Below are 15,189 nucleotides of genomic sequence, written 5' to 3' on the forward strand. Positions count from 1 at the left end.
AAGAGCATCCTAATTTTTTCCTTCCTTAGAATTTCCACACTTGTCAAAAATGGTTTAGGCAGAACCTGAGGTGCAGTTCAGTCAACCCTGAGGTGCTCAGCATGCACTGCCCTGGGCTCATCCTCTCACCCAGAAGGAAGAGGGAGCGAGCTGGTGTGTCTAGGTCTGTCTGCCCACTGGTGTTCTGTCTCTCCCAGCAGCGCTGCATGACCCTGATGCCGGGCCGAGGGAATCCTCCCCGTCTGTTAGCTATGATGGTTCTTTTGCCTTCCACATAGATTCGAAAGTCGTCTTTCATTTAATAACTACAAAAAGAGCCTGCTGGGGCTTGGCACTGTGTTGAACTTGCATACTCATGTGGGCAGAATTGCCATCCTCACTCCGCCAAGGCTTCTAGTCCATGAACTTGGATCTTTCCCGCTTCCGGAAGATCTGGTGTGCTGCAGGCTGTGAACAAAATGCTTTCTGTCTAAGGGCGCAGCAGTGACGGCTGCCATTTCTTTTCTCTCATTGCCGTTTGTCCACAGGCCTATGAGAGGAGATTCCCTACATGTCCTTTGATCCCAATGTTCGTGGACAGTGACACCGTGAGCGAATTCAAGAGTGAAGATGGGGCTATTCATGTCATCGAGAGGCGCTGCAAGCTGGATATCGACGCTCCCAGGCTGTTAAAGAAGGTAGCTGGCGACGGACACTTTACAGGCAGGTGGACCCATGCTCACCCAGAGCTGTTAGTAAACGCTTTTTCTCCTTGTCTCTTCTTAAAGATTGCAGGAGTCGATTATGTTTATTTTGTCCAGAAAAACTCCCTGAATTCTCGGGAGCGCACTTTGCATATCGAGGCGCACAACGAGACGTTTTCTAACCGGGTCATCATCCACGAGCACTGCTGCTACACGGTGAGTCGTGACCCCAGTCTCGGGCTCCGAGGCCATGTGAGACCACTGTTGAAACAGGATGGCTCTTGGTGTTTTCACCAGCTGCTGCTTCTCCTTTGGGATGAGTGGCACAGTTGAGGAGTGGTGTAGCATGCTGTATCCTTGTGACAGTCGGGACTGCCAGCTGATGCCGTGACTGTTGTTTCTAAGGCAAGGACTCACTCTGTGCCCCTGTCTTGAAAGTTGCCATGTAGACCAGACTAGCCTTAACTTGCCACTCTCCTCTTTCCTTGTCTCCTGAGTGCTGGGTTATAAGTGTGCACCGTCGCACTCGGCTGAGTGCCAGATTGTAAGTGTGCACCATCGCACTCGGCTGAGTGCCAGATTGTAAGTGTGCACCATCGCACTCGGCTGAGTGCCAGATTGTAAGTGTGCACCGTCGCACTCAGCTCTGGATTAGATTGTATTTTCTGAAGCAGGGTCTCACCGAGTAGCCCAGGCTGGACTGGGATTCACAGAGGCCCACCTGCCTCTGCCTCCCAAGTGCTCAGACTAAAGGCCAGTGAGTAGTACAAGGCCAGCTTCCTGACTGGTTTTAAGTATGAAGTTGTTTGTCTTTTTCCTGGCCCAGCTTCTTGACTCTAGGTGTGTGTTTGAAGCCAGGGTTTGAGTGTCCTTGAGTGTAGAGCTCTGACCATCTGTCCGTTGTGGTCCTCACTGCATATACTTACTTCAGGAACTTCTTTCTCAGAGTGTGAGAGATGCCCTTCCTGGTCCCTGCTTCAGCGGTTAGCCTCCTCCCTGCCCTCCACACAGAGTCCACACATGTTACACTTGTCTTCCCTTGGTTCAAGCCCACAACCTCCTCTCCTGCAGAGGAGCCCAGAGCCCTCACAGTCACCTGTCTGTCCCTCCTTCCCACTCCTTGCTGTGCCCTGCAGCCAGCCATGTCCCTTCTCTAGCCTTTCTCCATAGTGCTCCTGTGACCTTCCCACCTGTCTGTGGCTTATCTGTCTCTCCAGGAGCCTGAGCAGCACACAGTGTGGCTCTTTTTCTGTCCATGTTCAGCATCACAGGAGCTGGGTGAGCGGATGAAGGGCTGGAGCTGAAAGGTTATGTGTGTGTTTGTCACTTCCAGAAAGTTGTGAGGTTGTGACGAGGGCCATGGAGTGTCTGAGTCCCTCTGGGCAGTTTTCTGCCCTGTCTTTCTCTTTCCCCATGACAGTGACACCATTAAACTTGCTTCTTCTGGGTACTGCTCAGCTAGCTGGGGAGCGGGTGTGATGCCTCCATTGCAAGCACGGTAATGGGAATGGGTTCTCTGCCTGCAGGTTCACCCCGAGAACGAAGACTGGACCTGCTTCGAACAGTCTGCAAGTTTAGATATCAAATCCTTCTTTGGTTTTGAAAGTACAGTGGAAAAAATTGCCATGAAACAATATACCAGCAACATTAAAAAAGTGAGTGTCTTTCTTGGGATTTTATGGAAAAGGAGGCGACAGTCTCTGAGAGAGTGACCACAGCCTGGTTGTCTTTTAGCTTACTGTTTACTTGTTGAGACAAGATTTCCCTAGTTCACGCAAACTCCTAATTCTCTTGCTTCAGCCTCCCATGTGTCAGGGTTACGGGTGTTTTCACTGCTCTCAGAATTATTTTGGGGGTAAACAGATGAGGGGTTGGGGGATTGAACTCACTCGGGGTCATGTGTGTGCTAAGTTAGCATTCCACCACAGAGCTGTGTCCACAGCCCCCAGATTCTGGTTTGGGTAATGTCTTAGAAGCTGGTGAGGGTGAAATGTCTGGGTGGTGGACACATGCTCACACGATACCTGTCTTGTCTCGAAGGGGAAAGAAATCATCGAATACTACCTACGGCAGCTGGAGGAGGAGGGCATCACCTTTGTGCCCCGGTGGACCCCGCCCTCTCTGCGGCCCTCATCAGAAACACTGTCATCAAGCAAGAGTCAGGCCGCACCTGCAGCTGTCCTTGTCCCAGATGCTGCTGCCCTCAAGGAGGGGCTGAGTGGGGAAGGCATCAGCAGCCCAGGCCCAGCGTCTGAGCCTGTGGTAGGAACCCCTGATGGTGAGCCTGGCACAGTCTGGGGACCCGGGGCCTCTCTCCTCCCCATAGCTCTGTCCATGACAGTCGGCCTAGCACGGACGAGAAACCCATCCGTGTCTGACCGTGTTTCCTGAGCCTCCCACTTAGAGAGCACATCTGTTTTATTCTTGTTCGTTAAATGGAAGTTATTTCTAGTTGTCCACTGGACCAGGAAGTGTTTTCCGTGTGTTTTGATTGACGATAGTGATAGCGTTTTTGTCACCCAGGTCCTGTGCTTCCTCTGCGCAGCTCCCACCTCAGCCCCAGGCACCAGTCGGCTGCCTCAGTTCATGTCTACGTTTGCTGGGCACAGCGCAGTTGAGTGGTCACACAGCTAGTGATAGGGCTGGGCCAGGGTTTGTGTGCAGTTTTCTATGTGCTAAGCACATATTTAAAAACACAAGTTTTTAATTTCTAGTTATAGAAAGTTTAGAAAATAGGGGGAAATCAGAAAACATTGTTAAGATAATGGTATCTATCATTCTTTCGTTCTGCTTGCCTTTGGACAGTCAGCTGGGGAAAGAGAGTCGGGGCTGTGCGTTTGAACTCAGGCCCTGTGTTGAAGATGAGTGTGCATTGTATCTATTAAGCCATCAGCCTGTCCTTGTAGTACTGAAATTACAGGCGGAGGAGGCTCGGAACCTGCCTGTGTTTATCGGGGATCTGATCTTAAAGACCGCTTACTTACCTGTGGTTATCAGTGATGCCTCCCTAAAGGCTGCCCAGGACAGTTGCTGCCTTGCCCCGCCCTCACTCCAGCCTCACTGAGAGAAGGGTTCTTTATCTGTGGAAATAACGCCATATACCTTAAATTCCAGACAAGCTAGATGCCGACTACATCAAGAGATACTTGGGTGACCTGACCCCGCTCCAGGAGAGCTGCCTCATCCGACTGCGCCAGTGGCTCCAGGAGACGCACAAGGGCAAAGTGAGTGCTGGCTGCCGTCAGCGCTGCTGACCGTGGATCCTGCAGGCTCTGGTCTCACTGGAGGCTACAGAGTAAAGATCTTGCCATGTCTGTTGACCTGTTCCTCCCACCCGAAATACCACGAGTGTGTCTGTGGCGCCAGATCCTCATGGCACGCTTGAGATGCCTTCCACACGCAGGTAGCCATGTTCCCTGCGTTTTACAGAGAAAGGTCTAGCTTAGAACCCACGACATGCCAATCAGTAGAACATAGTGTCTGTCTGTGTTGAGGAGCTGGAGCGTTTTTTAAAGTGTTGGCCTTATCATATAAAGAAATTCTCTTCTCTGTGACATTTTAATACACGTATATCAGGAGATATTGTTATTCAGGAGAATGTCACCTGCCCTCCCATCACAGTGGAGCTTTGATTCTGAGATTGGGGGAGACCCTAGCCCCACAGGAGTGAGGTTTATGAATAACAGGCCAGATAAAGGGAGCTGGGCATCATGTGTGGCTCGCCTGGTCCCTTGGGCCTGGTTGCCTGGGTTTACAGCTGCCCATCGCCAGTTGTTAGGGAAGCAGCCACAGAGGAACAGCTGCCTGGGACAGCTGTGTAGTGGCTGCTCCAGCTCCTACTGTCCTGTGGTCTAAGCAGCCAGGCAGTGGAGGGATCAGGCAAGTAACCGAGGCCTTGGGGCTGCTGAATGATAAAGCAGGATTGCAGCTCAAGCCACTTGGTTCCAGCATCCACAGTCCTGTTCTGTCCCCTCACCCCCCTTTTGATTTTAAAAGAAATGTAGGTGACCAGTTTATTAGGGCGAGAAGTTCTGTTTATTTAAATCTTTATTTTATTTATTTATATGTGTGAATGTTTTTCCTGCCTGTGTATGTGTGTACCATGTGCATGCAGTGTCTGTAGAGGCCAGAAGAGGGCATCACATTCCATGGGACTGGAGTTCAAGATAGTTGTGAGCCTCCCTGTGAGAGCTGGGGATTGAACCTGGGTCCTAGGGTGCCCCTACCTGCTGAGCGGTGTCTTTGGCCCTGCCCCCTCCCCCACTTTCTTTTTTGGGAGAGTCTTATTGTAGCTTCAAACTTTAAAAAGATCTCTTAAAAAAATTTATTTTATGTTTATGGGTGTTTTGCTTCCATGTATGCCTACATAGCATATTTAACTTCTGATCTGTATCTCCAGTCCCAAATAGTAGAGAACTCTTGATCCTCTTGTGCCAGCTATCCAAGTGCTGGGATTATGTGTGTGCACCCTCCTCCCTGCCCCACTCCAGCCCCCACATTCTTTTTTTTTTTTTTTTGGTTTTTCGAAACAGGGTTTCTCTGTGGTTTTGGAGCCTGTCCTGGAACTAGCTCTTGTAGACCAGGCTGGTCTCAAACTCACAGAGATCCGCCTGCCTCTGCCTCCCGAGTGCTGGGATTAAAGGTGTGCGCCACCACCACCTGGCCCTCAGCCCCCACATTCTTTTTTTTTTTTTTTTTTTTTTTTTTTTGGTTTTTTCGAGACAGGGTTTCTCTGTAGCTTTGGAGCCTTTCCTGGAACTAGCTCTGTAGACCAGGCTGGTCTCGAACTCACAGAGATCCGCCTGCCTCTGCCTCCCAAGTGCTGGGATTAAAGGCGTGCGCCACCACCGCCCGGCAAGCCCCCACATTCTTAATCACCTCTGTGTAACTAATTCTTTTCAGATGATTGATACCACATCTGCGGCCTGGCTTTGCCTCACTTGGCCAGGAATGCCGTGAGTGGCTGTTGTTCCCATTCACTTCCTGACCCCTGATTGTCCCACGGCCCTCGTTCATGAGTGTCTAGCCTTGAGGATGATAGCTGGCCCAGAGCAGGCTGGGAACAGCCTCAGCTTTGTTCTTTATCCAGGCGAGCATCCTATGGATGAGAACATTCTAGCAAGCATCCTAGAGAACATTCCGGTGTGACAGTACCACCATCTTGTCCACATCAGCTCCTGAAGTATACTGTGTACAGAAAAGTGATCTTGCAGCCTGGAACAAGAGCTAGTTCCAGGACAGGAACCAAAAGCTATGGAGAAACCCTGTCTCGAAAAATAAAAAAAAAAAAAAAAAGAAAGAAAGAAAGAAAAAAAAGAAAAGTGATCTTGCTACAATTCACCCAGAGCCCAGAGTGTGTGTGGGGCTGTGGGGCTGGGACTGGATGTACAGCTGGTTGAGGTGGTGTATGCCTTTCATCGAGGCAGAGGCAGACGGGTCATTGTGTCTGGTCTACATAGTGAGTTCCAGCCAGAGTGAGATCCTGCCTTTGCCTTAAACAAACAGAGGTCAGTTTGCTTCCACCTTACTTTGCTCAGCTGAAGTCGGGGCGGATTTTCCCAGTTCTGCTTTTTTATGGCACCAGTGGTGACTTTTCTGGCAACTTTTTTGGTGGTACAAGGGATGGACCTGCTAGAAAAGCTTTCTATTCCAAGCTGTGCTCAACCTAGGAATGCTGCTTCTTGGCATTGTGAACAGTGTGGCTCACTGTTGGCAGTAGGTACGAGTCTTAAGTAGGGTTTCTGTTGCTGAGAAGAGACACCATAACCATGGCAATTCTTTTTTATTTTTATTTTTTATTTTTTGGTTTTTCAAGACAGGGTTTCTCTGTGGTTTTGGAGCCTTTCCTGGAACTAGCTCTGTAGACCAGGCTGGTCTCGATCTCACAGAGATCCGCCTGCCTCTGCCTCCCGAGTGAGTGCTGCGATTAAAGGCGTGCGCCACCACCGCTCGGCAACCATGGCAATTCTTATAAAGGAAAAACATTTAATTGGGCGGCTTATAGTTTCAGAGGTTTAGTCCATTATCATCATGGTACAACATGGAGTTCAGCCAGACATGGTGCTGGAGAAGGAGCTGAGCTGAGAGTCCTACATCTTGATCCATAGGCAACAGGAAGTGAACTGTCTCACTGGGTGTGGCTTGAGCGTATATGAGACCTCAAAGTCCATCGCCTCAGTGACACACTTCCTCCAACAAGGCCACACCTCCCAGTAGTGCCACTCTCTATGAACTTATGGGGCCAGTTACATTCAAACTACCACAGTTGGTAGACTTTCTCCCAGCACCTCCCACATAGCCTGGAAATCTCTCTTCTCCTAGATCCCGAAGGATGAGCATATTCTCCGGTTTCTGCGTGCCCGGGATTTTAATATTGACAAAGCCAGAGAGATCATGTGCCAGTCTCTAACTTGGCGGAAGCAGCACCAGGTGGATTACATCCTGGACACCTGGACTCCGCCCCAGGTCCTTCAGGATTACTACGCTGGAGGCTGGCATCACCATGACAAAGGTGGGGCGAACCTGACATGGTCACAGCTCTGTGCTTGTGTGTCACCCTATACCACGTGACTGGCTGGTGTGGTTAGAAGCCCATTCACCCGAGTCTGGACAGCCAGATTGGGACGTGGTGTGAGGGCCTTACCTTCTGTTCTCAGGAGAGCACTGCAGGGTGCGGCACAGCTCAGTAGCACAGTAGACAGCTGCCTGGCCCAGTCTCCTGCTGCAGACCGTGCAGAAGGGCTCACTGAGGGCCGAGGCCCAGCACCAGGGCATGCCAGCCACCCCTGGAACCTCCCCCAGCCCCTCACCCGCCTCAGCCTTGTGGCTGCTGACCTAGAGCCTGCCAGCTGTGCAAGGTGGCGCTGTGCTCACGCAGATGTGACAGGACACTAGAAAATATGCCCCTCCCTCCGCTGAACATGTCCTTTCAGATCAGCAGGTCCTGAAAACCTTGTTTTTTACTTTGGGAATGTAGGTCTCCAGATTGATTGTAGCTTTATTAATTTTTGCTTTTGTTTTTATTTTTTGGGATAAGGTCTTGTACTGTAGCCCAGGCTAGCCTTAAACTCTTTTAAATAGCTAATAGGAGCTTTTAACTCACCTTTTGATTTTGTTTTTTAATATTGTATATAATTGAGTAACTTCTGGGTTTCTGTTTGACATTGGGTCTCTTTATGTAGCATAGGCTAACCCTGAACTCTAGATCCTCTTACATTAGGATCCTGAACACAGAAACACAATACTGTGTACTTTGATGTCCATTACTTTATTAATTTTTGCTGAAAATGTAATATTTATTTTTATTCCACTTTGTGGCTCAACTCTTGAAGGTTAAAAAGTTTTGGTAATAAGATCTTGACAGGCCAGCTGTGGTGCCTCATGCCTCTAATCCATCATTTAGGAGACAGGCAGGCAGGTAGTAAATCCAGTCTGGACAACACAGGACAGCCAGAGTTACAGCTGAGACCCTGTCTCAAACAAAAGATTTTTTTTTTTTTAAATGTGTTTTACTAAATGTCAGTAGAGTCATGTGTGGTGGAGTTTGTAATCCCACCCCTTGAGAGGCAGAGGCAGGCGGATCTCTGTGAGTTCAAGGTCAGCCTCATCTCTGGAGCAAGTTCCAAGCCAGCCAGAGCTACACAGTGAGATACGGGCTGCAGGTGATGTTCCCCAGGGGTCAGGTGTTGGTCCCAGCCAGGATGACAGCCGACCTGGTGTGTTGAGGATGCTGGCCTGGGTCCAGGGTCATGAGTGTAGGGTGTGCTCTGGCCTGCAGTTGTCTCTACTCTGGTGGGTGATGACAGATTCTATCATGAGTTAGGTGGTCTGTTCACTGGCCCTCTGGGCTAGGGAGCCATAGACCCAGCATGTGTTGGCTGTGGTACTTAGTGGGTTTCCAGATGTGTGTCCTTAGGAAGAAAGGCTGACTTTTTAAAAATCTTGACAATAACTTCTTAATAATTTATGGAAAAAATGTTTCATAATTTAAAAAAGCCTCTGTGTTCATAGAAAATATGTGGTTATGCTGACGTCCCCTGCAGTGGACACTGAACTCAGCAGCAGCCATGGTCATTCATGTCGGGGAGCCAGGCGGCTGCACCCAGCTCAGTCCCACTTGGCCTGGCCCAGCCCAGCAGTGTGGGCCCAGGTCCTGTCAGTTGCTATCAGCTGACTTGGTTGCCCCTCCCCATGGCATCCTTACACAGAAGCTAGTCTCCCTTTGCTCCTCAGGGTAGGCCAGGGCTCCACGTGTTTTCTTGCTTATCTCAAGCAGGAGCACAGAGCACGCTTCCCTGGGCAGCCTTTCTGTGCTATGCCAGGGACAAACACAAGGTCTCACAGGAGGAACCTCTGGCATGGAGCTGCTCCTTGGCCCTTGTGAATCCTCTCAGAGCCATGCCCTGCCACTCACCCCAGCCTCCTCCTTGCCTCTCTGCAGACGGGCGACCGCTGTATGTGCTCAGACTGGGGCAGATGGACACCAAGGGCTTGGTGCGAGCCCTCGGAGAGGAAGCCCTGCTGCGATACGTGAGTGTTATGGGGAACACTGGGCTGCATGCTGGCTTCATGCTTGTTAACAGCAGGACTGGGGCATCGTAGCTGGCTACTGGGACAAGTACGCATGCCCTATGCTTGGGGAGATGTGTTCTGCAGAAAGGCTTCTGAGGAGGATGCACAGCACAGGCCCCAGGAGAGGGTTCCCATGTCACACCTCCTGCCAGATCTCTTTCTGTTGACCCTTCCCTTTTACAGTCTGATGGCCCCTTTCTTAGGCTGTGTTGAGAGAGCTGCGGGCCTCTTCCCACAGCCCGGCTCCCGCATGGTTAGCTTTATACCCAAAATAACAACATACGCATTGTATTCTTTTAAACACTGCTTGGCCCATTTCTATTCATGTGTGTAGCACCCCAAGGTGTGCTTACCGGGAAGATTCTAGCCTACGTCCATCCTGGGTCGGAGCTTTATCGTGTCTGCCGGGGAGAGGGGAGCATGGCATCTGCTCCAGAGAGCAGAGCTGTCGAGTCTGAGCTCACTTCCTCTTCCTCCCAGCATTCTGTTCTGTTTACTCCACCCACCTATGTTTTAAACTATGAGGGCCAAGCAGTTTCTTTATTACTTAACCAATGAAATCAACAGATTGATATATGACACTCCCACATCAAGGCTGCTGAGCTGTCACCTGATTCCAGGCCACCCCTGTATCTCCCCAAATCTGTTTCACCCCTGACCCAGAGAAGAATCTGTTTTTTCAGTTTGTAAACAAACTAAGACATAAAAAAACAAATCCCATCTCCCCCAGTATTTATACCTCTTGTTTTGATGTGTATTCTTTTAGGTACCTGTGCCCCAGCCATGTGTATTTTTACGTGTGTGCACACAAACACACACACACACTTACTGCTCTACCCAAGAATTCTTATTCCCCCCCTCCCCCGCAGCTGTTTTCCCTGCCTCTGTCTTGGCTGATATGGGGAGACCAGGGTATACCCACACTCCTCACCCGTCTCCTCCTGTCCAGAATAAGTCTGTCTGCAAACACCCCCACGTCAGTTCTCCCTGCTCAGGTGACTCTGAACCGGTGTTTTCTTTGGCCTGCTTGCTTTCTCCTGTTGATGCTGCTGTTTACTCTCTGCAAGTGAAGCAGTCATTGTTGCCTTGTGGGGTGTGAAGAGGTGTTGTGGCCGGGTGTGAAGAGGTGTCGTGGCCGGGTGTGAAGAGGTGTCGTGGCCGGGTGTGGCTGTGTCTTGCTGCCTTAACCCCTCTGTTAAGTTTGATGTTTCTTTGCCTTTGGACTGACCCTGGCCATCGTCATTTGCTTACAGGTTCTTTCCATAAACGAAGAAGGCCTAAGACGATGTGAAGAAAATACCAAAGTCTTCGGCAGGCCGATCAGGTTGGTGGGGCCTTATCTCCGTCCATATACAGAACAGGAACTAAGTTCTTTTAGTTGATCTTTGGCACCACAGCCTGATAGCTGACTGTTTCCAAGCAGTCTGGAAGGTTGGAAAACAAGTGATAAGGTCAGTCCCAGGGGCAGTGCCAAGATCTCATATCTGTCAGCCCTGAGTTGCCGGTCTGTGGTCCTAGGAGCCAGGACCACGTGCGGTTTGCCTATTGGACTTCTTCCCCCAGCCCCAGTTCTTCCTGATGAACCAGCTTCTAATTGTGGAATACTGTTCTGAAAACGGGCAGAGAAAACTTTTAAAAGAAAAACACTTAGAAAAGCCAGGCATGATAGGTCACTCCTGTAATCCCAGCACTTGGGAAATGAGGCAGGAGGATAAGAGTTCAAGGCCATCTTCAGCTCTGTACAATTCAACACCAGCCAGAGCTACATGAGACCCTGTCTCAGGTTGAGCAGCGCCAGCCTGAGCTACATGAGACCCTGTCTTAGGTTGAGCAGCGTCAGTTCTGCCGGGCCAGGATGTTCAGGGTCCTGTTCACAGCGCCTGTCGGTTCCGGAGGCGGCGCTGTACCTGCGAGTATGGTCGTCTTTGCAGTTTACGCTCCGTGTGTCAGTGCCAAGTGTCTGCCTTGGTGACAGGCTGGGGGAGGCAGCATCAGGATGCTCAGCACTGAGCAGGTCTGAGGGGGCCTTTTCAGAGCTGGGGTCTCATTAGCCAGGCTGTCCTTGAACTCCCAATCCTCCTGCCTCTGCTTCCTGAGCCTTGGGATGTCAGCAGTTCATAGACTCGCTGTGCTCTGTCAGGACTTTGCCTTGTGGTTCAGGCTTTGCTCCTGTCATTGCCAGTCTGTGCTTCATGCTCACAGATAAGAGTGCGTGGCACTTTAATTTTTAAAACCTGTCATATTTGGGAATGGCTATAAACGACTTTATATCAAAAGAAGAAAATGAAATAGGATGCCATTTGCCAAGTTACCATCTGTTACTAAGACACATCTTGGTATTATCTGTAGCTCGTGGACCTGCCTGGTAGACCTTGAAGGACTGAACATGCGCCATCTGTGGAGACCTGGAGTCAAAGCCTTGCTGCGCATCATCGAGGTGGTGGAGGCCAACTACCCGGAGACATTGGGCCGCCTCCTCATCCTCCGAGCCCCCAGGGTCTTCCCTGTCCTCTGGACACTGGTGGGTTTAGATGCTGTTCTGTAGCCATCGGGGCATGCTCAGTACCTGCCTCCCACTTGAGGTCTCAGCTAGGCAGGAGAAAGCAAATAAACCCAGATATAAAGTGCTTCTGATTCTTTAAGAGGGAAACAGGCGGGATTTCCCTGAGGGTCCTAGTGCTTTGCCAGGGATGTCACAGAGTGCCTGAGAGCCGCGACCCGCCCGCCCCTCACCATGCGTGCTGTAGCGGTGCAGGCTTGATCCCCTGAACCGCGGCAGCAGATGACGTCACTGTTTTGTCTGATTGGTTTCAGGTTAGTCCATTTATTGACGACAACACAAGAAGGAAATTCCTCATTTATGCGGGAAATGACTACCAGGGCCCTGGAGGCCTGCTGGATTACATCGACAAAGAGATAATTCCAGATTTCCTGAGCGGGGAGTGCATGGTACGTATTGGGCAAGCACCCATGCCAGGGCCGGATACTTGTTTGCACTGAAGGTTTTCTGAACTGGGTGGCTGCTGGTTTTGCTTTGTTGAATAGACTAGGCCGCTGAGGAGTCTGTTGCTGACGTGGTACATTAACACTCAGGAGCGTGTTCCAGGGTCCGATGCCCTGCAGCTGCCTTTATTCACGCAGCCTGTGTAAAACGCATCTTGACTCTTCAGAGAAGCTGTGTATGTTTCAGAACTACATTTTTTTTTCACTTATCTCTGTGTGATGTGAGCATGTAGGCCCGAGATTGACTCAGTTGGTCTCCGTCTTGTTAACTGAGGCAGGGCCTCTCATTTGAACCCAGGACGCACTAATCAGGTGAGTGAATCTGTCTAGCCAGCGTGCTCCAGGGTCCCTCCCTCCCACCTCGCAGGAAGTGGAGTCCCAGCAGGCCGCTCAGCCCTCTCAGCATTCACAGAGGCGCTGGGCATCCAGACTCTGTCCTCAGTTGCATGACAACTGCCTCACCTGTTGGGCCGTCTGCTCAGCCTTAAAACACCTGTGAGATGGAGACTGACTCCCAAGACTGTTTCTCCTTAAGTAAACCCACATAATACTCAAAGTTGAAAATAGAGGAATTGCTTCTGTCCTTTGTAGGTTTGGGGTGTTAGGGCATGAGGTACGGATAGTTAAGCAGACACTGCTGGCCCGCCCTGTGCTGGGTGCAGGAGTTTGATGCCAGAACATGGAGGTTGCGCCCAGAGGCCTGACATGAGGGTTCATGGAACAGAAGCCCACAGAAATGACACACAGTAGCAATGGAAGCAGCAGGGGTCAAGTTCTTAGCAGGCTCTTGTCGTACTTGACCCCGATGGGGGTCTTCTGAGGTGTGTGTCCTGGAATTGTCTGGCTGTGAAGAGTTGAGCTTTCAGTGTGGTTTCTCCAAATGACTGGAGGAATTTAGGAAACAGAATGACTGAGCTTTGGCTCCATGAGGGAGATTGACGGTGTCATCGCAGTACAAAGAGCATGTAGTTGCGACCAGAGTGATCCCAAGCAAGGTTAAAGCATGGGCCAGCCTGTGGTAGCCATGACTGCTGTCAGGACAAGAATTGAGTTGGGGCAGAAGGCTCAGCGCCCTACCGTCAGTATTTACTGGTGCTGGGATGTGCTCAGAGTCAGGCTAAGCCCCCGAGGCCCGCTCTCAACTCTCCCCAGTGGCTCCTCCTCAGGCTGCCTGTCAAAGTCGTTCATGAATTCTGTTGACTTCCCTGTGGGCAGGGGTATTGAACTCTGGGCCAGGCTAGTGTGTGCTTGTTTTCCTTGAGACACAGTCTCATTATGTAGCTACGCTGGCCCTGAACTCACAGCCCTCCCGTCTCCACACCCTCAGTGCTGGAGTGCAGGCCTCACTAGTAGCCTGTCTACACCACCGTCTGTGACCTTGGGTGACTGCAGGGACCTCCCTGCTGCTGCTGTGCTACATGCTGAGAGCTGCAATTTTGCTCTCTGTGGAGTTACTTCCGGGTTGATCATCTCGGGAGCGCTTAGATTTCATGCACTTGTGTGCGAGTTTGCTCTATTAAGGTCAGCTAGAGAATCTACAGTGAGAAGAGCTTCAGAGTCAGCTCAGCTTTTTCAAGTCAGTTCAGGTAATGGTCTTTTGTCAAGTTTTGGCTGATTCATTGTTTGGCCAAGGTTACATAGGGAGCTTGCTTTAGCGTATCTTGATTTCCTTCTTTCCCTTTCTGTGGTGCTGAGGATGAACCCCGGAGCCTGGTGTGTATTAGGCTGTGCCGCTGGGCTGTGCCCCGAGTGACTGTGGTTTCTGTGGGGGGCTGTTGGGAATGGGTCTCTGCTCAACTGATCGCGCTTCCTTTCCAGGGCGCTGTAAAGTCTAATACTCGAGTTCCGTCCCTCACGCGTGTTAGTGTGAATCCCGTGCTAAACCAGCTGCAGCTAGTTCTCATTTATCCAAAGTAAAAACACTTGGATCTAAGTGGGCTGCACAAATATTTTGCTTAGTACTACAGAGTATTTGATAACATTGCCAGTGTCCTCCATAACCCAGCTGCCCCAGGAGGTGGGCATGTGGGATGAGGGGCTGCCTGGCCTCTACACGTCTCTCACTGCCATGTTTTCCTTTCTAGTGTGATGTACCAGAGGGTGGACTGGTCCCCAAATCTCTGTACAGGACTGCAGAGGAACTGGAAAATGAGGACCTGAAGCTCTGGACAGAGACCATCTACCAGTCTGCCAGCGTGTTCAAAGGAGCCCCGCATGAGGTGCCCGCCCTCGGCTTCTCCCACCTACCACCGGACAGGCAGCACTTCCCTTAGGGTCCTTGGCTCCTTTGTCTGGTCTTGGCTTTAGGTTTTGTTGGCACTGGTGTTGGGAAATGGCAGCACTGAAGGGAATAGCTGCCTCGGGACGCTGCTGTCTGACCAGAGTGAACCTTGAAAGCTCATTAGCCCATCGACTGCTATTTCCCTGAGATCCTTGACCCCGTGCAGAACAGGTCTTGCCTGGGGAGGGCTGTTTCCAGCTCCTGGATTTGGTTTGATGGTTTTATGGGACAAGTTTTGCTCGATAGTTTTTCTTGACTGGGTTCTGGTCATTTGTCTTTCTTGCAGTCTTTGCTGGCTTTTGTCGCTCTGAAGGGACTGCCAGGAATGAGAAATGAGCGCATCTTCTTTCCCTTCTTTCCAGCATGGGGTGTGGTGGCAAGGGTAGAAGCAGCGAAGCTCCTGTTTGGCAGGCCCTCCCCCTGTCCCTGTGGTGTGAGCATGGCTCCCCCGTCCCTGTGGTGTGAGCATGGCTCTCCCATTCCTGTGGTGTGAGCATGGCTGCCCCACCCTTTGCTTAGCTCTAGGCACGCATGTTGCTGTGTTCTTGGTGGGAGGCAGCACTTATACAGAACAGACCCCTCCGTCCATGGAGTGCTGGCTCCACGGATGGCTTTCTTCTGCGGCAAGCCTCTGTTCAGTTGCCAGGTGCT

The 15,189-nt window shown here is 50.8% G+C and overlaps 1 protein-coding gene across 2 annotated transcripts in view; it reads left to right on the plus strand.

Moving 5' to 3' along the window:
• Sec14l1 (SEC14 like lipid binding 1) overlaps positions 1 to 15,189 on the plus strand; it is a 45,280-nt gene that overhangs the window by 24,915 nt on the left and 5,176 nt on the right. For both annotated transcript variants that reach the window (XM_057774398.1, XM_057774397.1), the window contains exons 3-13: positions 528 to 677; positions 768 to 899; positions 2,210 to 2,338; positions 2,724 to 2,961; positions 3,798 to 3,907; positions 7,005 to 7,194; positions 9,124 to 9,212; positions 10,508 to 10,578; positions 11,604 to 11,775; positions 12,069 to 12,203; positions 14,342 to 14,476. In XM_057774398.1, coding sequence (XP_057630381.1) covers positions 528 to 677; positions 768 to 899; positions 2,210 to 2,338; positions 2,724 to 2,961; positions 3,798 to 3,907; positions 7,005 to 7,194; positions 9,124 to 9,212; positions 10,508 to 10,578; positions 11,604 to 11,775; positions 12,069 to 12,203; positions 14,342 to 14,476 — 1,551 coding nt within the window. The remainder of the gene's footprint in view (positions 1 to 527; positions 678 to 767; positions 900 to 2,209; positions 2,339 to 2,723; positions 2,962 to 3,797; positions 3,908 to 7,004; positions 7,195 to 9,123; positions 9,213 to 10,507; positions 10,579 to 11,603; positions 11,776 to 12,068; positions 12,204 to 14,341; positions 14,477 to 15,189) is intronic.

The sequence above is a fragment of the Chionomys nivalis genome, chromosome 7, assembly GCF_950005125.1.
Source record: "Chionomys nivalis chromosome 7, mChiNiv1.1, whole genome shotgun sequence".
NCBI lineage: Eukaryota > Metazoa > Chordata > Mammalia > Rodentia > Cricetidae > Chionomys > Chionomys nivalis.